At 37.7% G+C, this 25,489-nt stretch overlaps 1 protein-coding gene and 2 long non-coding RNA genes across 3 annotated transcripts in view; 1 reads left to right on the top strand and 2 right to left on the bottom strand.

Moving 5' to 3' along the window:
- Positions 1–22,692, bottom strand: part of LOC150065706 (uncharacterized) — a 112,385-nt gene extending 89,693 nt beyond the window's left edge. The window contains exon 1 of the long non-coding RNA XR_016534978.1: positions 22,583–22,692. This is a non-coding gene — a long non-coding RNA (uncharacterized LOC150065706). The remainder of the gene's footprint in view (positions 1–22,582) is intronic.
- Grin3a (glutamate ionotropic receptor NMDA type subunit 3A) overlaps positions 1–25,489 on the top strand; it is a 151,666-nt gene that overhangs the window by 58,831 nt on the left and 67,346 nt on the right. Inside the window, exon 3 of the mRNA XM_090330354.1 lies at positions 4,151–5,198. Within this exon, the coding sequence (XP_090186480.1) occupies positions 4,151–5,198 (1,048 nt within the window). The remainder of the gene's footprint in view (positions 1–4,150; positions 5,199–25,489) is intronic.
- LOC150065705 (uncharacterized) overlaps positions 1–25,489 on the bottom strand; it is a 724,813-nt gene that overhangs the window by 647,934 nt on the left and 51,390 nt on the right. The window lies entirely within an intron of this gene.

Below are 25,489 nucleotides of genomic sequence, written 5' to 3'. Positions count from 1 at the left end.
TTATACTCTATCTGGGCATGTATCTCTCTAAGATGATAGTGTTGTTTCTCAGCTGCTTCTCTTTCCTGAACAATTGTAATTATTTCTTAAAGACCACTCTACCATCTTCTTTACAGAAGTCTTTCTTGGACTCCACAGTAGAATCTTCAGGTTCCCCTGTCTCCTCTTTTCCAGTGTCATCACATTTTCCTCTATCACAACATTTGTAACTCATTCACTTCTATTTTTCCTTTCTGTAACCATAAATAATAAAAGTCTACCAGTTGTATCTATTTATCTTGAAAAAAAACATAAATAAACAATAAATTAAAAAATATCACCAATCTGTTACCTCTTATTCAAGAAAGGCCTAAGACAAGATAGAAAGGAAAATGGCAGGAGTCATTTAAAGCAAAAAGAAATGAAGCTTTGGATCTTTGAACTCAGGAATGACCATTCATCCTTGGCTATGCATTGTTAGTACTTTACAAATAATATATACTGCAGTGACTATAACTAAAGCTATCAATGAGCTCATTTTAATTTGTCACCACTGAAAGACTGGAAATAATATAGACACAATACTCTGCCATAAATGGAGATTCTGTGAGCCAAATTTTTCAGGCCTGGAAGATCTTTCAGACCTGAAAATATGAACCCAATTTTCTGGGTTAAGACAGTTGGAAACATTCAAATTCAAATTGATTTGTCTTCTTTGACCCATGACAGCCTCAAAGACATTGAGCTTTGCCTTTCTGCCATGGCCATTTCAGGTGTTAGTACCGATAATGGGGAATAGATTGTACTCATGAGGTGGCTGTATCTGTGAAAGCCTCCTATCGATTTCTAGTGCCTTTTTCTGAAATGGTGTAAAGTATATTTTGGTCAGAGGAAATCTCTCAAGGGTCCATCTAGTTAAAAACCTGTATTGTTACCAGGCACTGGTGGCTCACACCTGTAATCTTCACCACTTAGGCGGCTGAGATCTGAGGCTCAAGGTGCAAAGCCAGACTGAGCACCAAAGTTTGTGAGATGCTTATCTCCAATTAACTGCCAGAAAAATGGAAGTAGTGCTATAGCTCAACGTGGTAGAGCACTAGCCTTGAGCTAAAGAGCTCAAGAACAGTGCCCAGAGTTCAAGCCCCATGACCGGAAAACAAAACCAAAACCAAAAACACCAGTATCATTAAGTCCCAAATAGTCTAAAAATAATGATAGGTTCCTCTCTACCCTTTACTTTTCTGATCACCAAGATGATTAAATAAAAGTAACCTATTTACCTCCTTATTCTCTACATTATGTCAGGAAATGTGTATGTATTCTAAGAAATCTGAAAGGAGAGTTCTTATGAGAAATACATAGTCTCACATGATTTTTTTGTGGAGGTCATAGGGCTTGGACTCTAGGCCTGTGCACTGTCCCTGAGCTCTTCAGTTCAAGGCTATTGCTTCACTCCTTGAGCCACAGCCTTACTTCCCATTTTCTAGTAATTAATTGGAGATAAGAGTTTCATGGTTTTTTTTACCGCCCAGGCTGGCTTTGAATCATGATCCTCAGGTTCTGAGCCTCTTGAGTAGCTAGAGTTGCACATGTTTTATAGTACCCAGGTAATTATCAATCGATTAATCTAAAAGGGATTTGACTCCCTGCTTCTCTGAAGAAGCAGAAAACTGTTTGAAAGTCTAAGCTAGCTGAGACGTCATTATTTGTTGCAAAATAAAATGTATTTTAAGTGGTAGAGTTCCACTGGGGAGCACTAACGTGAGTAATTGCCGTTACATGCAATCGACCAAAATGAATGCTGCTATTGCATTTAGTGACAGTAGCATCTTCAAATGTGGTTTACCTTTATCACTAATGAAAATTAGTCTGCTACTTACTTCCAGATTTTTCTGTGTTCCTTCTATGGCAACAGAATTTGATACTTCAACTTGCACTTATAATTACAGAGCAATATTTATCATAGGCTACTGGATAATAGGTTTTTCTGAGCTTATCTTTATATGTTTTGGTTCCCCCAAAATATCTCCTGTGTTGCATTACACATTCTGATTTAATTCCTTTAAACTTGAACTGTATCTTGAGCCACTCTGATGGATTTATACAAGGCAGTACTTTTATATTCCAATAGAGAAATTCTAATCAAAGAGAAGGCCTTGAATGAAAAATAATTTGAATATTAAATAACAGTATCATACTTAGAATTTTTGTTCAATATTAGAAAGTATAGTATATGATTATTCTTACCCATTTTGTTGAGTCAAATGTGAAGATTAGAGTCAAGTAAATTATCCAAGGTTAAGAGTAGAAGGTTACAGGGGAAATATTCAAATGAAGGTGTTTCGGATGACAGAGCTTTTATTCTGACTGAGGCCATAACATTTCTTTCGTTCGTTTCATAGAACAGTAGCCATCAAACCCCCAAAATGTTGGACTGGAAGGTTTCTGATGAACATTTAGGTCATTTTCTTTCTTTTTTTTACAACTTTTTTATTGTAATGTATAGAGGGATTACACTTATATTCACCAGATAATAGATGCATTATTTCTCATACATTGATACCACTTCTCATGTTTTTGTCCCTATTTCCCTCCCCTCACCCCCTTCCAATCATCTTATTTTCCCCCCTTCCCTTTCCTATTTCAAATAAACAAATGAACTGTATATACAATATGCCAGGCAACAAAATCAGATACTATAACAATATGAGATTAACCAAAGGACAACCAAAGAGAAGAAAAATAACATAGTATATTAAGAACAACAATCACACAAGATAAAGCTCTTGTTTCCATATCCTAGAGGTCCTTTCATCTAGTCTCATACTATATGACCTTATGTACCTAGGTTTTGCGCTATTGTAATCCTCTGCTAGGAAAGTCCTAGGTGTGTACTAATTATTACAAATGAGGAAAACCATTGAGCCTATGTTCCTTTGGGTCTGGCTTACATCACCTAATATGATTTTTTTCCAAGTCTTTCCATTTCCTTACAAATGGGGCGGTATCATTCTTTTGTTAGCAGCATAGAATTCCATTTTGTATAAATACCAAAACTTGTTGATCCAATCATCTACTGAGGGGCATATGGGCTGGTTCCATATCTTTGCTATGGTATATAGTGCTGCAGTGAACATTATTGTGCTAGTGGGTTTAGTATGTCCTTGTTTGGGTAAATGCCAAGTAGTGGAATTGTTGGGTCATAGAGGAACTCTCTGTTTAGTCTTTTGAGGAATTGCTTTGAGCCATTTTCTGTATGTTTTGCCTTTCTACATATACAGCAAACCTGGCTACTGTCATGGTAGGTGAGAAAACATATATGTGTTGTTTCTGATTGTCTCCATTCCTAAGCTCAAGAACAACAAAGGCCAAGCATTTTCCTGTCGAATCTATACCAGAACATATACTGAAAAGGCCTTTATCCACAGGATGAGAAACCAGTATACCATTTAGTTAGTAATTTTCCTTTCTGTGACTTCTGGCAGTAGCTCTTTCTAGAGGCAGGGCCAATTGCTTTCCTCTAATGACAAGGGAGGGTAGCCTGAGGCTATCCTGAAAACTCCAAGTTGATTTATCATCTTTTCTTTTTCTGTGAAGGACATCCAACTTGCAGCTTTGATTGGCCTCATGGGGAGAGATATGCTAATTGTTTCTACTCTACAAGGAAAACCACTGGTAACAAGATCTGGCTATTCTTCAATGGCATGAATGCAATTTTTAAGCAATTATAAAAATATACCTATATTTATTAAAACTTATGCCCACACCAAAAAATATATACTGAGGAGATTTTGCTGTGATCACATATAGTGAGTAATAAAAATAGGATATGTTAAAGATGCTCAGAATCTTCAAAAACTGGGAAAACTACAGAAATATGTAGTTTACGCTTTACAACAGCAAACAATAAACACATCCCTTGACAAGAAATTAAAAGATAGGGAGTAAGCCCAATTGTCAAGCATTTGGCTAAACTGTTCGAACCTGAAGGTGAGAGCTCATTAACTCAATGAAATAGGGCCATGATCATAATCTGTTAAATCCTGAAGTAGAAGCATTCAGTTTTATAGAAAAAAGTAATTGCTTTGTATTAAAACATCAGCACTACTTCCTCCCTTTGTCCTCACTTCTCCCTTCTTTTTTTTTTTTTGTCTTTGCTCCTCTTTGCCAGGTTTCTGGCCAACACCACTTTCAGAGGACTCAGTGGCTCCATCAAAGTGAGAGGTTCCACCATCATCAGCTCAGAAAACAACTTTTTCATCTGGAATCTGCAGCATGACCCTATGGGAAAGCCCATGTGGACTCGCTCAGGCAGCTGGCAGGAAGGAAAAATTGTCATGGACTATGGCATATGGCCAGAGCAGGCTCAAAGGCACAAAACCCACTTCCAACACCCAAACAAGCTACACCTAAGAGTGGTGACTCTGATTGAACACCCATTTGTCTTCACAAGGGAGGTAGATGATGAAGGCTTATGCCCAGCAGGCCAGCTCTGTCTAGACCCCCTGACTAATGACTCTTCCGCACTGGATAACCTATTCAGTAGTCTCCATAGTGGTAATGATACCGTGCCCATCAAATTCAAGAAGTGCTGCTACGGGTATTGTATTGATCTTCTGGAACAGCTAGCAGAAGACATGAACTTTGACTTTGACCTCTACATTGTTGGCGATGGGAAGTATGGAGCCTGGAAAAATGGACACTGGACAGGACTGGTAGGTGATCTCCTAAGTGGGACTGCCCACATGGCAGTCACGTCCTTCAGTATCAATACCGCAAGGAGCCAGGTGATAGATTTCACCAGTCCTTTCTTCTCCACCAGCTTGGGCATCTTAGTGAGGACCCGAGACACAGCAGCTCCCATTGGAGCTTTCATGTGGCCACTCCACTGGACAATGTGGTTGGGGATTTTTGTGGCTCTGCATATCACTGCCGTCTTTCTCACTCTGTATGAATGGAAGAGCCCCTTCGGTATGACTCCCAAAGGGAGGAATAGAAATAAAGTCTTCTCCTTCTCTTCAGCCCTGAACGTCTGTTATGCTCTTCTGTTTGGTAGAACAGTAGCCATCAAACCCCCAAAATGTTGGACTGGAAGGTTTCTGATGAACCTTTGGGCTATTTTCTGTATGTTTTGCCTCTCTACGTATACAGCTAACCTGGCTGCTGTCATGGTAGGTGAGAAGATCTATGAAGAGCTTTCTGGAATACATGATCCTAAGGTAATATTTTATTTTACTTTGGTTTTCTTTATTGCTTATTTCTAATGTCACGTGTTGTGTGTTGTGCTGCAGTAAGCCTGCCTTCTTTATATTTTGTGAGAAATATTCTCACAGCTAACTGTACAAACTATTCAAAAAGTGTATAGCCTGGTTAAACTCATTGTGATATTTTATTAAATGGAGAGAAACAGGGAGGGTTTTAGGTGGTAATTGTTCTAGAGACGATAGTCGGTATAAAAACATCAACTTGTGCAGCTTCTCATAGCATTTAGCCATCTGACAGAAAAGCTGTCAGGGCCAAGTCTTTTCTAAAGAGGAATTCAAAAACTAATTAAATGCTGCTTAGAAATTATTGGAGATAAGTAATTAGTACAAACAGGATCCATGTTTTAAATTTGTAAAGCATATTTTTCATCATTAAATACAGTGAAATGCAAAGAACTAGCATTTTCTCCCAAGCATAGTAAAAGAGTATCACACTGAACTAGGAAGACTAGCTAAGTACAGAATGTCCCTGTAAAGTAAGAAAAGTGATCAAACTGACTACTGTGGGTTGGAGGGGAGGGAGCCTCCAATCCTTGCATTAGAATATCCAGATGTTCAAGAAAAGTGCTGATTGTGGGGTGGAGGAAAATGGCTTAGGTAAACAACTAAGGCATAATGACATTCAAGTATATAGATAGTCACATGAATCTTATCTATGAATTCAAATTGGACCCCTTTTAGTGAATGCACATACAGAAAATCCATTCCAGTGAATGGGAGTACAGAAACAGTGTTGTCAAGGTCCAAAGCTATCAGAATGGGGCTCAAGAGCATATTGGAGCCCTAATGGGACCCAGGATGCAGAGCCTGGGAAGGAATACATTACACTGGGTGTAGCATACCTAGTAGAAAGGGAAGAAAGCACCAGTGGTACAGACACTATCAGAACATTGAACTATGTTCAAAGCAATTGAGCTAAGCAGGCTCTTGTCAAATGGTGGAATAGAAATCATCCCTTTTCAGATGCATGTTACTACAACAATCTCAAAGTACTAACCATTCACTATAAATTTCTGCTAAACATTTATTAATCATCAACAAATGGACATCTGCAGCTCCATAGAAATGAATGGTTTAATCCATATGATTGGTGATAGTTTCGGGGAACTCTCGTATAGTTTTTATTAGGAAAGTGAGAAATATCACTCACATATTATTCAAATCTCCTGATAAGTGGCACAAACCACATGAAAGAATTCTATTAGCAGTATCTAACTAGGCAAGGAATTGTGTTGCTTCCTAATGAAGACTCAGAGCTTTATGTTATGAACTGGAATTCAATGAATGCAAATAATTTCTTTAACATAAATAAATGCATCACCCCAAAGAGAGATTTGGGTGATATACCAACATTCAGCAGCAGTATTAGCAGCCTCTGTCTATTCTTTTCTCCAGTAAACCTGTAGATCTAGTGAAGAATCACAGTCTGGCTAGGGACATATGCAGATTTCTGCAAGACTCTTGCCAATGTGACTTCTAAAATTACAAACTCAAAATGGAAACCATTCAGTCCAATCTAGTACAAAAGCAACCTAATATATGCCTGCTGAGCAGATTCAAAACTATTATCTTATGTGAAAAAGCAAAATACAATACTGAGTAGAGTTGTATTCCTCAGAAGCAAGATTGCCAAAATTAAGCCATGGATGCTATGCATGAGAAACCTGAAGCAGTGGCTCTTCCTAGAGATTAAAAACAATATCAGATAAACCAGACATAGTCACAAAACAATTTTAAGCAAAATGAAATTGCTATTCCATTCCGGACTCCACTAAAATAAATAAGATTGTAGCAAGCTAACCCAACCAACAAAACAACAAAAAGTCTGACAAACAGGCAAGAGTCAACCTTGTGTTACAGCAGTCTACTACTTAATAAAGTAGAACTAGCCTAAATCTAAACCAGCTTCTATTTGTGATAAGAAGGAATTTGAAACAAAAGCTCACCAAAGTGAACTAGCCTAAACTACTGCTGTTTCTGAGTTAGATAATCTCTCATTTATAAAGTTATATATATATATATACAGAGAGATTATGCAAACACATATTATATATACATATATGTTTGTGCATATTTATATATATATTCACAAATTAATGGACTATATGTGTTTGTGTCCAGTTGGAGATATCCAAGTCTGAAAAGAAGTTGTTAAGCTCAGATAGCAAAGGACCTTTGATGTCAAGCAAATGTTGAATTTTTCAGTCTTTCTTCAAACACATGATATAATGTATGCTAAATAATAACCTTACCCTCCCACAAAGACAGAAGATAAAACTAATTTTCACACCCTCTTGGTCACTCAGCCTTCATTGTTAAGTACATCATAGATTCTACATAAGTGTTTTTCTCCCTTTACCAATGCTAAATTTTTTGAAAAGATCACTATTTATTTCCCCAGCTAATTGATATGGAGAAACACAGAAGTAAATGAGTCATATAATTTGGTGACACTCAAGTAGCCAAGAAAAAAACATGCACACAAAGAGAAACAATATAGATGGTTATGAAGTTGTTGTGGTCAAAATTTAGTAAGACAAAGAAATGTGAGCTTCTAGTAAGAGAGCTTTATTGTCACTTCGAGCAACAGAGTAACACAGCAGAACAGTACTCATTTAGGATGATTTCCTTCGAAAGCAGCAAGGCAAGAGAGTGGAAGAGAAAGAAGGTAGGATAGGAGTTACAGCTGGAAGAGGAAAGAAGATAGATGGAAGAGGAAAGAATTGTGATCAAATCTGAAGGGCTTGACAAATACTATGGCAAGAGAGGCAACATTCACACATTCAATGATAGTCCCCTTGCCCATAGAGGGAAGGAGGTTTTAATGGAGAGGGTAAAGGGGAAAGAGAATAGTCAAAAAATACCAAAGTGCTTTTACATATCCTAGGAAGGGAGAAAAAAAGGGATGAGACAATAACAACTTCTGATCAACATAGATTGCATGCTTATACGGGTATGTCAAAATGAAACTCTGAACAACTGATAGATGCTAATAACAGTGTGAAAAAATACAGTCACTGTCCTGAGTGTCTGAGAAAATGATGGTACCATGGGGGAGAAGGGTGGGAAGGCAATTCATAGGCTACAAAAGAAAAAAAAATATGGTGACCAGGTCAAGTCAATTCCCTTCATGGCATTAAAAAATCCCTCATGGAACAGCAAGCAAAATCTATCAAGCTTTAACAAACATGGAGCCAGAAGAGTGCAGGAACAAGAATGAAACTAGTTGAAAGTCCTGAAGAGATGAATAGAAAGGTGATACTGTGTATTAAAGGTCCATGGAATCAAAGATTCCCGGGGATAGTAGGAAGAAAAATTGCTGTTTAAAGGTAAACACCATGAATTAGAAGTTCAAATGTGTTGCAGGATAAGATTTATGAAGAGTTGAAACAGGAGATAAAGAGGAAATAGTGCCCAGTAGCAAGTTGAACAGTACCTGGAATAGCATTCTTTTGACTGAATTTTGACATTTTAAGAACATGGTATTGTCCTACTCTTATGCCTAGCGTCTTACCAGTGGTTATTGGACAGCATAGGAAAGAGCTGGGGGTTCAGGGGAGGAAGGACGGTACCTTAATATCTGAGGAAAGTGGATATGATTTCATTTTTTCAGTACTTTTAAATAACACCATTTTCATTTTTCAAATGAACTGTGCAACATTTGGTGCTGCTTGAGAGGGAATTTATCATTTTCACAGAACTCACTGGTCTCTTGTGGTTCTCTGGGGACATTTGTTGTTTGTTATTTTTGTTGTTGTTGCTGTAAGCTGAAAATAACCCAGATCTGATTTAGAGGTGACATGTTACATGGAACTGGTCACACTCTGAAGATTCTTTCACTTCTGCCTCACTCTCTATCTCATTTCTCTTCATTTCTTTTATCCCTGTATAAAAGATATCTCTCCAAAAACCACCTAAGCACCCAAAGCCTGGGAAAGGGGTGCTTAAAAGGAACTCCAAAGAGTTCCATAAACTCTTTCTGTAATCAGATTCTTTTTCTGCGCTCACTGGAAGGAAGATAGAAGCAGAAGTGTCTGGAACCTTAATCACAGAAATATAAATGTAATATGGCTGTTTATGACTGTTTATCATGCAAGCCATACACTTAATACCATTAATAAAACCATTCAGAACTAAAAGGATGACTATGTTATCAACCATTCCAGGGTTAAGATTCACTGGTTTCAAGTAAACACTTTGAATCCAAAATAATACTAAAAGCACAAGTCTGTGAAAAATAGGCCAGGTCACTGAGTGTCATAGCCATCAAGGGACATTGGATTTTATGCCCCCTCACAGAAGATGGGATAAAAAAAATCATCTCATTACTAGCTACTCCTACAGTTAACCCCGAGGAAAAGGAACTGGCCTCCTAGGCAAATAAAATTCAAGAAGTTCTATCTTTAGTTATTTTTGCCAGACTAACTTATTCTATACTAAAGGTGATATATGTAGTTACCCACACGCATGCGAGCACACCCGCACACATCTCCTGGAAACCAACATTCATGCTTCAAAATGAGTGGAATCTAAAGACATGAGACAGAAAAAGACACAGGGTATGAGTGATACAATCAATAGAGGAGCTATTTGAGTAGTTCCTCAACATTACAATGGACAGGTGGAAGTTCCCATTGCCTCCTCATCCATTCATTTTCTCAAAGCAGTTTGAAATTATTGACAGATAGAAACTAGGTTCATTTTACCCAGTCTTGTTTTCACTGGGTTTAGGCTTTGCAGTAATTGACATCCTGTATGCTGGGATATGAGACTGTATAGCGCAGTTACTTCACATGTCATATACTCCAGTGAAAAGTAATTTCTGCTTCTCTCATTGAGCCAGATCAGCCAGTTAAATACAAGGACACATGGGGATTCTAAATGAGCCATTCGATGATTTTAGTGGACTTTCTAGGATTTATTTTCCAGATTTTCACATTAACTTTCCAATTTAACTGTAATGTAAAAAATAAAAAGTGTCAGCTCCTTAGCGTGAATAAAAGTCCAAAATCATTGCTTCATAGGCACATGACTGACAGGCGTAGACTAGAAAAACATTTTATATAGGTAATAAAAATTAAATGGGTATGCTACAAGGACACGAACAAAACTCTAATCAGAAATATTTAAGCATGGACACAGCTCTAGTAAGAAATAAGCTTCTCCCAAATACTAAACGCCACCTCTATTGATCTTCATATAATAGCACACAGCTACCCAGTAGAACATGAGAATTCAAATAATAACATGTGGCCATGAAGAAAAAGCAATGCCATAACTCCTAGGCAAATAAGACATTGAAAGTGGAGCTTGAGAGGAGGTGAAAGATGTCCACATCAAACCATTCAGTCTTTCTTAATTCATCCATAAACAATCACCTCCCTTCTGGGCACCTTGGAAGGTGGATGGGAATTTAATAATTGCCTAAATAGACATTGTCCTTGCAACACATGGAAAGGGAAATGAAGGTATTCATCAAAGGAGTACATCAATCATCTAGTAGCCGCAACCATAGTAAGTTACTAGGGAAAAAAATCTAAGAGCTTACATCTTAGAGACCTGATGTATACAGAGAGTTGCAGAAGCCCTGAAGGAAGTAAGTTAGCTATAAGGAAAAATAAGTAGGATTGATCAAGAAAAACATTTTAGAGTAATGCAGGAGGTGTGTGTAGAGCCTGAGGCTAGCGGGACTTGGTACAATCCTGACCTTTATGAACTATATGGTCAAAAATTTATGAATAAAAATAGGATAAGTAACAAAGAGAATTTTCTTTTCATTTTAATGTTGAAATTTTAATTCTTAAGGGAATTAAAATGACAGACGTAATCTAGGAAGAACTGAACTTCCCACAGGCCCCACAGAGTTGTAGGTAGACAATAGACTAAGAGAAACATGCCATTTATTCTAGCAGTAAAAATTCCTAACAGATCATGAAGCATCTTCTCTAAAAACTGTGTTAAGAGAAAAACATAATATGCTAAGATATAAAAAACAGTTTACACAACATAAATGGCCACCTTACCAAACCGGCAGTATGAATGTTCGATGCTGGTAAAGTTTCCTGGATTGGTTTATACTTTTTATAAAAATCTAATTTGTTCAGCATAGTAGTACATTCCTGAAATCCAAGATATGGCCTATGAAAGGCAGAGATGGAAGGATCAAGTTTTCAAGAGCAACCTTGGCAAAAATTAGCAAAACCTTATCTCAGAAAGACAAGCCAGACAGGTTGGTATAGGACTCACTCTCTCTCTCTCTCTCTCTCTCTCTCTCTCTCTCTCTCTCTCTCTCTCTCTCTCTCTCTCTCTCTCTCTCTCACACACACACACACACACACACACACACACACACACACGCGCACACACACACACACACACACACACACACAAACACACACACACACACTTCTGCTACTGGACATATAAATTTGATGTTTGAGTTAGTTACATGTTGGCCATCTTAGTTGTATGTAAGTTTGGCAGGTTACTGAGCCTCTCATAGCCTCTGTCTTCTTTTGAGAGAATTAAAGGAATCAGGGGTTTGAAACACTTAGCTTTTGTTCAGATGCCATCCACCACTAGATTATAAGCTCCATGAAAATAGAAACCAAGTCCAATTATAGGACCAACATATATGGCAACTACTCAGCAAAATGTTGGGCAAGTAATCAGATACAAGGCCAAGCAGAGGCGGACACCATGACTCCAGCAGGAGAAAGACCAAGGATAAAAGCACTGCTCCTGGAAAGCTGAGTGCTGTGGCCAAGTGAGTTACAAATTACATCCAAGAGAGACCTGATATATTTGAATCAAGAGACTGCACATGAAAGGAAATCAAAGCAAAGAGAACCTGAGATCATAATCCACACAGCATAGTATCCTTCAATGAGAATTCTGTGGGAACGTGGACCAGATGGTGCTGCTCCACTCTGTGTGGTTTGGGTTCCTAGAAACAGCTTGAGTCAATCCAATGTGGATCAGAAAAGCAGTGCATGAAAAGTAGTAGGGCGTAAAAATTGGAAATTTTTTTTCCTTTCTGACTATTCTCTAACTCAAGAAAATTTAGGGAAACCATCTACCTTTCCTAATTCAGGTTAATAAATGGCAAATAGGACAAATAAATATGTGACTTCTTTTCTCCTAGACCTATTTCTAAACTAATTTTGAGATGACATCTTTGCAGAAATCTTTTTAAATAACTGCACTTTTATTACTTTCAAATAGATACCGTAACTCATACTAACTGCAGTATTTTCGATTAGACACCCTACTGAGTTTACTTTAATGAATGTCTAAGATCATTTCCTCCCTTCAATTATAAACAGAATTTTCCAACATTGCGCAAACCATTGTCTTAAATTAGGGGAAAATTGGCTTATAACATTGTTTATACTATTCACCTTTTTAGCAAGCCTTTCTGTACACTTAAGAACTTTCTGGGGGGCAGGAGTTTGGCCTAGTGGTAAGAGTGCTTGCCTAGCATGCACGAAGGCCCGGGTTTGAGTCCTTGGTACCACATACACAGAAAAAGCTAGAAGTGGTATTATGGCTCAAGTGGTAAAACTCCAGCCTTGAGAAAGCCCAAGGACAATGCTTAGGCCCTGAGTTCCCCAGGACTAGAAATAAACAAAAAGCAAGAACTTTCGGACATCTACATATATTTGTATATATCCTATGGAACTACAAACAATTATCAGCATACATATGTTTTGAGTCTGTGCATATTCAGATACTTTGGCATTCTTTTAAAAGCTAATGCAGGTTAAATGGACACATATTTAAAAATGACTCATGACTAAGTTAATGATCATTTATCCTGTGAAGAGTCTTCTTTTCATGTTCATTATGGAAGTTGCAGGAAACCTCCCCAAAGGCTTAATTCTTTGTTTAAAAAAGATATAATTTAGGGCCAGGAGTGTGGTCTAGTGGTACAGTGCTTGACTAGCATGCACTAGGCTTGATTCTCTGGTACTACATACATAGAAAAAGTCAGAAATGATACTATGGCTCAAGTAGAAGAGCACTAGTCTTGAGAACACCCAAGGACAGTGCCAAGGCCCTGAGTTCAAGCCCCAGGACTGGCAAAAAAAAACTATGTAGATATGCTCTAGAAACACAGTATATACTGTGTTTGAAGGCTGTGTTTTCTTATTTAGCCTCAACTGGATATTTTGATCCTAATTAAGATCAGAAGCTGGCATGTCCTGACCCATGGTGTATTCAGCAGAAAGTAAGAATTCCTCAACTGGGTTCAGCTCCATGGTGAACTCAACCCAGGAAATCTGGCCAATTAGGGCTCATTTTCCCAGCTACACCTGCATACAAAGCCTGATTGCATGAACTGCACAGGCATGGATGTGATGTGATTCACAGCTTCAGTTCAGAAAGGCACTTTGTCAGAATCCATTAATATTTTTCAAGCTCAAGAAGCCTACTCACCACAAGCATCTTGTCACAAAGCTGCTGCCCAAGAAAATTTTAACAATGCCAAACAAAATAAAACCTATAGCTATTTCCCTAAGTTATAATTTCAACTAGGATTTTTTGATATGCCCAATCTGAAGACATAGGATTTATAGTGCTGAATATATTGTAAATATATATATGTATGTATGTATGTAAGTTGGTACAGACATACAAATACACAGATCCTGTGGGTTTCTTGTGCTTAAAATAATCATCAGTCACCATCACTTCTTTTTGGCCAGACCTGAGGCTTGAACTTAAGGCCTGGGCACTGTCCTTGGATACATTTTGCTCATGGCTAGCACTCTGCCACTTGAGCCATAGTGCCACTTCTGGCTTTTTCTGTGTATGTAGTACTGAGAAATCAAACCCAGGGCTTCATGCATATTAGGTGAACACTATGCCACACTCCTGGTGCTCAGTCACCATGTTTAAGGTCAAATATGACTGACTTAACTTCATAATCAGAGACACAGTCAAGAACAGAAGCTTAAAGTGTTAATAATAATAACAGGTTTGAATTGCTACTATAGTCTAGAAACATGCTCCCTAGATTTTTTCTCATATAAATATTACTGTATCTATACAGATGAGAAAACTGGTTTAAAAACTCAAACTCTTCAAGGCCATATAGGTAATAAATGGTAGGCGGAGGAGCCATATGCAGCAATATCTGACTGTGAACTATTCCTACTCAGCGTTTCATTTATACACTCAGTAATAATGTCTTCCTTAAGTGATTTCTCCCAACCAGCTCACCACCTCATCTTGTACTTAAACTGGGAAAGCCATCCATTCCACAAAGAAGATTCAGAGGCGGAGACAGGGCTAAGGCTGTAATATCTGAATCTGTGCACACAGAATACATCATTCAGTATAGGAATGAAGAAGCAAGAGAGATGCAGGCTAAGTGTGATTAACTTCTCCCTCCTCACTCCCATCTCTCCTGTCCCACTCAGGGAAGTTATGCAAAAGGAAGATATCCTTCTGGGTAGTTCATAAGCTTCTCTATATCATGTCTCCTGCCCACCAACGCTGTGGCATGCTGCCATGACTCAGGTACTGTCCCATGTCCTGAACTCCACTCCAGGTTCTCCTCTGTAGGCCAACATCTCCAAATGAAGCAAAGTATCTGAAAATGAACTCTGATGCCAATGAATGTCCGTTTTTTTCCTTCCAAGTCTTAATCCATTCTACCTTCAGCTCTGCTCAGAGCATTAAATCAGCGCCTTGGTATTAATATACCATTTATACTATTGAAAAGCCAAAAATTGACAGTCATTGAAGATAAGATTTGTTGCATAGAGTGCCACCTTTTTCCGTTAGAATATAGCATTGTTTAAAAAAACTGAAAAAAATTTTAAAGTGCACAATACAATATAATGACTATAATAAATATATATCATATATACTATAATAATGAATATAAAATAAGAATGGCATGTGTACATTTTTCTAGTTGCATTTCTTTTCTTTGTATGCTGGCCGTAGGTCTTGAACTCATTACCTGAGTGCTGTCTTTGAGCTCTCATGCTGAAGATTAGCACTCTACCACTTGAGAAATTGCTCTACTTCTGATATTTTGATGGTTAATCGGAGAAAAAATCCTCAATGGCCTTTCATATCTAGGATGGTTTCAAACTGTAATCCTTGGATCTCAGCATCTGGAGTAACAATAATTATAGGCATGAGCTGCCAACACCCAGCTTCATTTTGTTTTACTGGGCATTTTGTTTTACTGAATTTATGAAAAGAGATGGTCACCATTAGAATATGAAACTATCAAAGGCACCTCAAATCTCTCTTCTTGCTACAGACTTAGAAATTTTCCCTAACAACCATCACTTTATCTGAAGAAAATTCCCCCTAGAAGGCTTCTACATACACTGCATACATTTCAAGATAAAACAAATGTTCCCTGAAAGAGGTGGCACTTTTGTTAGCTTCCCACATGGGTCATTAATTTAGACGAGATGATTCTGCTTAGACTGAGAGCAACAGACTATGTACCACTGAACGGTTTGATGAATTTTATGGAGAAGACACTAGCCATCAAATTTATGGAAAAAGAGACCAAAATACAAAGCAGCCAACATGGCTTCCAGCCAACACTCAGCTGCCTGGCCCTCTCTGCCTCATAGCTAAGGGTAAATAAGCATTTTCTTACTGGGGTCTGAACTCAGGACCTTGCTAGGCAGTCTCTGCCACTTGAGCCACATCCCTAACCCTTTTGCTTCAGTTCTTTTTTGTTGAAAAGAGTTTTCACCAATACAACCTCAAGCATAATCATCTGTCTATGCTTCCCATGTAGCTGGGTTAATAGGCATAAACCACCACATTCTACTTTATTATGGTGATTATGATTATGATTATTGATTGAGATAGCATTTATACTTATTTGTCCCCAGGCTGGCCTGGAACCACTTTCCTCCTGATCTTCCTGATCTTAGCCTTCCAAGTAGACAGATCCACTCTTATCTTTACCCTTTGAATCAATTTATTTTCTAGGACAGTGCATCATCTTACTAACTTAGAATTGCCTCTAGCCCTGTAAAGAACTCAACAGTGTGATTCCACTTCATTCGGGCCTTTACCTAGCATGTGAGAACCAGTCGGCCAGTTTTTTTTTCTTCAATTTTTATTCCTATCTTAACCTTATTATTTTAAAATTTACATTTCTTAATTTGAGGGGATTCTTGAGTTAGAGGTTCATACTTAATAGTCAGGGGCATTGTCACTGAGCCATTCATTCAATCCTTTCATGGAGTTGGTTGTTTTAAAGATAGTCTTGCTTTCTGCCTTAGCCATGATTTTGTCATAACTAGGATAACAAGCATGTGCTACCTCACCCAGTTCCTGATTTAAACTTGAACTTGTTTCTCTTCAGGCTGAGAAGGATTCTCCCGAATGCCCAGGATGGCCTTTAACCATCATCCTTCCTAGCTCATCTTCCTAAGTAGCTAGGATTATAGGCTTGTGCCACTGACTCCTAGCATGTTTTTCATTTTTTTGCCAGTCCTGGGCCTTGAGCTCACGGCCTGAGCACTGTCTTTGGGCTTTCTCAAGGCTAGAACTCTACCACTTGAGCCACAGCACCACTTCTGGCTTTTTTCTTTTTTTAATATATTTTTTATTGTAATTAATAAAAGGGTTACATGATATTTGCCAGATAGAAGGTGCATTAATTCACTTACATTGATACCCTTTCACATGTCTTGGTATCCATTACCCACCCCCCCACCCTCGTCTTAGTTTTCCCCCCTTCCCTATCAAATTTCAAATAACCAAATACAAATAAATTCAATGTATCAGATAACAAAGTGATATACTATAACAATATGAGATACCCAAGGGACAGCAAAGGAGATGAGAGATAACATAGTAGATTAAGGACAACAATCATTCATTATATGGCTTTTGTTTCAATATCCTAGAGGTCCTTTAAATTAGCTTCATACTATATGGCCTTATGTATCAAGATTTTGCTCTATTGCAGATCTCTGCTAGGAGAGACCAAGGTTTCTACCGATTATGACAAATAAGGGAAACCATTGAGCCTAAGTTCCTTTGAGTCTGGCTTACTTCACTTAATAGGATTTTTTTCTAAGTCTTTGTATTTCCTAACAAATGGGTCGATGTCGTTTTTTCTGACAGCAGCATAGAATTCCATTGTGTACAAATACCACATCTTGTTGATCCACTCATCAACTGAGGGACACCTAGGTTGGTTCCATATCTTTGCTATGGTGAATAATGCTGCAATGAACATTGTTGTGCCAGTGGATTTAGTATGCCCTTGTTTCTGGATGGTTGGGTAAATGCCAAGTAGTGGGACTGCTGGGTCAAAGAGGAGTTCTATGTTTAGCCTTTTGAGGCACTGCCACACTGCTTTCCATAGTGGTTGAATGAGTTTGCACTCCCACCAACACTGTAGTAGTGATCTCTCCTGGACACATCCCCTGCAGCATCTGTTATTATTCATTTTCCTGATCCTGGCCATTCTAACTGGAGTGAGGTGGAATCTTAGGGTTGTTTTGATTTGCATTTCTTTTATGACCAGAGATGTTGAGCATTTCTTCATGTATCTATAGGCCATTTTTGTTTCTTCTTCAGAGAAGACTCTCTTTAAGTCTTTGGCCCATCTTTTAATGGGATGGTTGTTACTTTGGAGATTAGTTTTGGAGTGATTCAATTTTTTGAGTTGTTGATATATTTTAGATATGAGGCCTTTGTCCGTTGTTTGGTTGATGAAGATCTTCTCCCACTCTGTAGGCTTCCTAATTAATTGACTAGCTATATCCTTTGCCATACAAAAGCTCCTCAGTTTAATGCAGTCCCACTTATCCAGCCTTACTCTGATTTGTTGTGATTCTTGGTCCTTATTAAGGAAGTTTCTACCTGTGCCAAGGAGGCCTAGTGTATCTCCTATTCCTTCTTGTAAAGTTTTCAGTGTGTCAGCTTTTACCTCCAGGTCTTTGATCCATTTGGAGTTAATTCTAGTGCAGGGTGACAAAGAAGGATCCAACTTTAGTTTTCTGCAGGTGCTTAACCAGTTCTGCCAGCACAACTTTTTGAAGAGGCTGTCTTTCTTCCATTCTATTTTTTTGGCTCCCTTGTCAAAGATTAGGTGGCCATAGGTCTGTGGTTTAATATCTGGGTCCTCAGTTCTATTCCATTGGTCTTCAGGCCTGTTCTTGTGCCAGTACCAAGCTGTTTTGACAATTATAGCCCTGTAATAGAGTCTAAAGTTTGGAATTGAAATTCCTCCAGCACTGTTCTTTCTGCTAAGAAGTGTTTTTGCTATACGGGGTCTTTTATTATTCCATATGAAATTTTGAATTGCCTCTTCTATTTCTTTAAAGAATCACATTGTGATATTGATGGGTATTGCGTTGAATTTGTACATAGCCCTTGGCAAATTGTCATTTTCACGATATTGATTCTTCCAATCCAGGAGCATGGGGGGTTTTTTCATTTCCTCAGTTCTGCTTTAATTTCCTTTTTCAGGGTTTTAAAGTTTTCATCAAAAAGGTCCTTTACATTCTTAGTTAAGCTAATTCCTAGGTACTTTATTTTCTTTGAGGCTATTGCAAAAGGAGTTGCTTTCCTGATTGTTGCCTCATTCCTCTCACTGTTGGTGTAGAGAAAGGCAGTTGATTTTTGAGGGTTAATTTTATACCCTGCTACACTTCCAAAGATTTGAATCAGCTCAAGGAGCTTGGGAGTAGAGTCTATAGGATTCTTTAAATACAGAATCATGTCATCTGCAAAGAGGGATAGTTTTCCTTCCTCTTTCCCTACTTGGATCCCCTTTATGCTTGCTTCTTGCCTTATTGCACTGGCTAGGAATTCTAATACTATGTTAAAGAGGAGTGGAGAGAGTGGGCATCCTTGTCTCATTCCTGATTTTAGAGGAAATGGCTTTAGATTTTCACCATTAAGTGGAATACTAGCAGTAGGTTTGTCATACACAGTCTTTATTATATTGAGGAATGTTCCATGGATTCCTAGTTTCTCCAGAGCTTTTAACATAAAGGGGTGTTGGATCTTGTCAAATGCCTTTTCCGCATCTATTGAGACAATCATGTGATTTTTGTCTTTGCTCCTGTTGATGTGTTGAATTATATTAATTGATTTGCGTATGTTGAACCAGCTTTGCCTCCCTGTGATGAATCCAGTTTGATCATAGTGTATAATTTTTTTGATGAGTTGTTGTAGATGGTTAGCCAGTATTTTGTTGAGAAGTTTTGCATCAATGTTCATCAAGGAAATAGGTCTATAGTTCTCTTTCTTTGATGAATCTCTGTCTGGTTTGGGGATGAGGGTTATACTGGCTTCATAGAATGAGTTTGGTAAAGAACCTTCATTTTCAATTTCGTTGAAGAGCTTGAGGAGTATTGGTGTGAGCTCTGCTTTGAAGACCTTATAGAATTCAGCTGTGAATCCATCTGGCCCTGGGCTTTTCTTAGGTGGAAGTTCTCTAATTGCCATTTCTATTTCAGAGCTTGAAATAGGCTTGTTGAGTTGAGTTAGTTCTTCTTGATTCAGTGTGGGTATGTTAATATTGGCTAGGAATTCATCCATTTCTTCTAGATTCTCAAATTTGTTGGTGTAAAGGTTTGAGAAGTATTCCCTCATGATATTCTGGATCTTGGTAATTTCTGTAGTGATTTTACTATTTTCGTCTGCGATTTTGTTTATTTCGATATGCTCTCTTCTTTTTTGGTAAGATTTGCTAAGGGTTTGTCAATTTTGTTAATTCTTTCAAAGAACCAATTCCTTGTTTTGTTGATTCTTTCTATAGTTTTTTTGGATTCCAATTCATTTAATTCTGCTTTGATTTTAATAATTTGCTTTCTTCTACTGGGATTAGGGTTGGTTTGTTGCTCTTTTTCCAGGAGCTTAAGGTGAGACATTAACTTGTTGGTTTGCGATTTTTCCAACTTGTTGTTGTAGGCACTCAGCGCTATAAATTTTCCTCTGAGTACTGCCTTTGCTGTGTCCCAGAGGAGTTGGTATTTTGTGTGCTCCTTACTGTTAAATTTCATAAACTGTTGGATTTCTATTCTGATCTCTTCAGTGACCCATTGGTGATTCAACAATGTGTTGTTTAATCTCCATGAGTTTCAGGGTTTTCGTTGGTGGAGATGTGTGTTCAGTTCCAATTTGATGCCTTTGTGGACTGAGAGTGTGCAGGGAATAATTTCAGTGTTTCTGAATCTGTCCAGGTTTGTTTTATGGCCTAAGATATGGTCTATTTTGGAAAATGTTCCATGTGCTGCTGAGAAAATCGTATATTGTGTTGTTGTTGGGTGGAATATTCTGCAGATGTCTGTTAGATCTAGTTGGTCTATATAGTTGTTCAGTTCTAAGGTTTCTCTGTTGAGTTTTTGCCTTGTTGTTCTGTCTATAGGTGAGAGTGGTGTGTTAAAGTCACTGACAATCACTGTGTTTCGATCTATGTATGGTTTCAGTGTAAGTAAAGTTTGCTTGATGAAGTTCGGAGCTCCGGGATTGGGTGTGTAAATATTTAGGATCGTTACGTCTTCCTGGAGGAAAGATCCCTTTAGTAGTATGTAGTAACCTTCTTTGTCTTTTCTTACTAATTTTAGTTTGAAGTCTATTTTAATTGATATGAGGATGGCAACTCCAGCCTGTTTATGGGGGCCGTTAGCTTGATAGAGTTTATTCCAACCGCTCACTTTCAAAAGGTGTTTGTTTTTTGGGGGTAAGATGTGTCTCTTAAAGACAGCAGAACGATGGCTCTTGCTTTTTGATCCAACTATACAGTCTATGCTGTTTAATTGGAGAGTTAAGTCCATTGATATTGAGAGTTAGGATTGAGAGATATTTATTAGTTCCTACCATTTTTAAAAGCTTTTATTAGGGCCTGTGTCTTGACAGTTCTTGTGGTCCTTAGATGGTATGCTGTTTAGGTGCCATTTCTTTCCCTATATTGCATTTATTTTGGTTTTCTATGTATAGAACATCTTTCAGGATTCTCTGTAGTGTTGGTTTTGTTGCTACATATTGTTGGAGCTTTTCCCTGGAATGGAATGTTTTTATTGTTCCCTCAGTCATGAATGAGAGCTTAGCTGGGTACAGTATTCTTGGTTGGTAGTTATTTGACTTCAGGGCATGACATATTTGCTTCCAGTCACTTCTTGCTTGCATGGTCTCTAAGTTGGTAAGTAGGTAGCATATTTGAGTACAAAGTTTGGAAAGTATTAGAATAAAACTTATGTGTTGCTGCACGACTAGCTCGTAGCCCAACCAGTGGCCTCACAGTGGGCCATGGGATGGATCTGCGAGCTTCAGCCTGAACGCGCTGGGCCAGTCTGCCAGTTTTATACCCCAGCTTCTTGACATCTTAGACAACGAAACTAAACAATTCTCTTTTTCATTGTCTACCCAGAATTTTCCCCCCATCACTGCCAACTTCATCTGTTCAGTGTCTCCTAGCTCTAAATCAACAACACATCAATCTACTCTCTGAAGAAATTTTGAAGCTGGGCGCCGGTGGCTCATGTCTGTTATCTTAGCTACTCGGGAGGCTGAGATCTGAGGATCATGGTTCAAAACCAGCCCAGGCACTAAAGTCTGTGGACTCTTATCTCTAATTAACCACCAGAAAACCAGAAGTAGTGCTGTGGCTGAAGTAGTAGAGTTCTAGCTTTGAGCTGAAGAGCTCAGAGACAGTGCCCAGGCCCAGAGTTCAATCACCACAACTGACCAAAAACAAAAAAAAATTAGAAAAGAACCTTTTATTGAACCATTTTTAACCCTTTTCTCACCCTGTACTTTACATCTTATAAATCAGTTGACCAATGACTTGTTTCCAGCTCTTCTGGAGAAATAAAAGGCACCGCCCTGTATTTCCCAGTGTTATCCTTGGCACATTTTGACATAGTTCTCATCTGCACTTAAATACTAAGAGGAAAAGTACCACACTTCAGAAATACAAGCTTTTTGTCTCAATCCAGTGATTCTTCACTTTTACATGCTTTTAGAAAAAGGACTCAGCTTCACTAATAGGACAAATAACTCATAATGACACATGTCATTTGCAAAGTCCTAATTGCCTTTCAAACACCTTCACTCCAGTAGCTCCCCACAACTGTGTGAGTCAGAAGGGATGTGAAAAGAGATTGTTTTCAAGGTTCAGACTGTTCTTTCCTAACTGTAGATACCATTACAATTTCCAGTAGAATGAGATGCTTCCTTTCAGGTGATAGCCAAAAGAGACATTAAGTATACAATAGTAGAAATGCTCATGACTTTAGAGCTTTTCACATTGTCAGGAGTATTGCTTAAGAAAAAGAATATCATACTATGTGCATTTAGTTACTGCGCAGATTCCAATTAGGACTTACTTTTAGAGAGTTTATCTTTCAGCATGCTGAGTATTTTCTTCAAGCCCAATATCAAGCAGTCAATACAATGAGAGCCAAACTGAAGTCCAAGAATGACAAATGTATTTTGCTTTGTGTCATGTACCAAATGACTAATGGGCAGCAAGAACTCTCAGGGTTATAATTCCAGCCCAAGGTTCTGGTAACTACATGAAATCCTTGAGTGGTTTATGATATCATAAGGTGAAATTATAGCTCCCTGTGGGTGAAAGTTGTTGAAAGGCTTTCAGCCGTTGAGTACTGTAACTAGCCTGTCCACCATAGCAATTACAGAGACTATATTAAATGCCTAGTCATATTGACTAATGAATTTAAATATAGAAATTATTTTTAAATGAAAACAGCAACCAGGTTCTTCATTCATCCACCAATCTATAAGTAAGTTTGAGTCACTAAGATAAAGGCTAGGATTGTCTTCATTTGGATCCCTAATGCTACCTTCAATGAACTTTCATATTGATAGGGGAATTAAACATAGGATGACCATAATCATCATCATATGTGTGGTCTATGAGGACCAGTGAATGCTGGGAATGAGGATCTGAACATCGTGCAGTGTATTAACAAGAACTGACCAACTCGGGGAAGAAGCAGGACACTGTCACGGAAGGCTCCTTGGAGGAAGTAAACACAGAAGTGAACTCTGAATCACGAAGGAAAAGATGAACTCACATTCTTAACAAGCAGGAAAATAAAAGAGGGGGAATGATACCATGGAAGAGAAGACAGAGGTCTTACTTCCTTTCACCTGATAGGAAAAAGTTGTGTGGCCATACTAAAGGAATTATGATAAAGACACATAAAATAATGCTTCTAGGAGAGCTGGGCGTATGGCTGAAAGGATATAAGTGTAAGGCCTGGAGTTCAAACCCCAATACGCCCAAAATTAATTTCTTAAGTATCCACAGGATATTAATAATAATTGTACAAACTGGGTATGGTGGTGTACACATGATCTCAGATTTCCAGACGTACAGTCACAAAAGTCAAAAGTTGAGTCCAGTCTGAGCTACATGATGGTTCGGGGCTACTTTTAGATACATTGAAAGATATTACCTTTAAAATAAAAAAAAAGTAAAGGGAGGAAGGGAGGAAGAGAGGAAGGGAGAAAGGGAGAAAAGGAGGAAGCAAAGAAGGAAGAGAGGGAGGAAGGGGGAGGGAGCAGGGAGGGAAGAAGGGTTTTCTAAGTATATATATGTATACATATGTATTAGAAATATATTAATTGTGTACACTGTACTATTTGTAGAATATGCATACCATACAAGGTAATCATGCATCTATATATGAGAAATATAAAAATTATATAATATAGAACATAGAGTGTTTATCATCTTACATTATATGTGCATGTATATATATATTCATTGGTGTATACAGAATAGAATTTGCAATAATAAATGCTAATTCATTTTATATGAAATATATCATCTATAGTTATAAGGGAGAAAGTAATTTAAGATTCAGAGGATGTAGAGATAATACTCAAAGAGTAATTGATGTGACAAAATCAGATTAGGTCATAAAATACTGTCTTGAATGGAGCAACAGGTACAGAATTCTAAGAGACCAAGAAAGAGGTGACTCAGTGTGAAACATTTGCCTAGTAAAGATGTAATTCATTTGGAAAGAGAACACAAAAACCATCACCAAATGGTGATATTTCAGTCATTTGAAACAACCCAATTATATTGTTGTTTTCAGTAATAACACAATTCACGGAAAATGCTATTTTTATCTCTATCATACTTGGCAATGTAAAGTGTTCTCAGCTTACATAAGTGACTAAGTTAACAGTGCCATTTTAGCTCAATACAAATACATCATGTTATATTTTGCAATGTCATGCATGTTCAGAGCTTACTAATTAGATAAATGGCTAAGCTAATAGAACCATGTGGGCTTAATACAAAAAAAATCACCTGAAGTCTTACACAGATTAAAAAAATAGACATAAAATTATCTCTCAAAACATCAAACTTGCGAGCTGGCCTAGGTAGCTCAAGCCAGTAATCTTATCTACTCAGGCCGCTAAGATCTGAGGATTGCATTTCAAAGTCAGCCCAAGGCACTAAAGTATATGAGACTCTTATCTCCAATTAAAAAACCAGAAGTGGTGCTGTGGTCCAAGGGGTAGAGCGATAGCCTTGAGCTGAAGAACTTAGGGACCAGAGTGGAAAGCCCCATGACAGACAAAAAAAAAGCTCAAACTTGGAAGCAGAACTGTGGATCCATGACAGAATGATAACCTTTAGCACAAAGAAGCCAAGGGACATCACCCAGGCCTTGAGTTCAAGCTCAGTAACAAGAAAAAAGAAGAAACTAACTTGAGATAATAATTAGTAGATATAATAAATAAAATCTCTACTTCAATAAATACAAATAAGCAATAATATAATAAATACATATATACAATAATAATATAAATATACAATAAGTACAATGCTTTGGGGTTTTAATAATTTTAATGATAATTCCCCCTAAGATTAGTTTCACTAAAAAAAATCAAGATCTATAGGAAAGTAAGAAATATTTTTAATATATTTTTATTTAAAGGCAAGTCTGAAATACAAGGTACACTTACAAAAGGTTAACCTAATAAATTGATTAGCAGCTCAAAAACCATAAAAATTATATTTAAGTTTATTTTGACACTCATCACAAATGTAAAGAATATCAGAAGTTAAATATGTATTTCCTCTCTGAAAAGCTGTGTATTAAGCAACTGTCACAGCAAAACAATGAAAAAAAAATGTTTTAGCCAATATTGCCCTCAGTGCTTTTATATGGTTATTTTTTTAAAGCAAGAGAGAACCAGGTCTTTGAAATTTATGTCTTTTATAATCTTACTTGGATATTCTTCCTAAG

The sequence above is a fragment of the Megascapheus bottae genome, chromosome 3 (assembly GCF_031878675.1).
Source record: "Megascapheus bottae isolate mThoBot1 chromosome 3, mThoBot2.hap1, whole genome shotgun sequence".
NCBI lineage: Eukaryota > Metazoa > Chordata > Mammalia > Rodentia > Geomyidae > Megascapheus > Megascapheus bottae.
The sequence above is the reverse complement of the archived record's forward strand: the minus strand, read 5'-3'. Positions and strand labels throughout refer to the sequence as shown.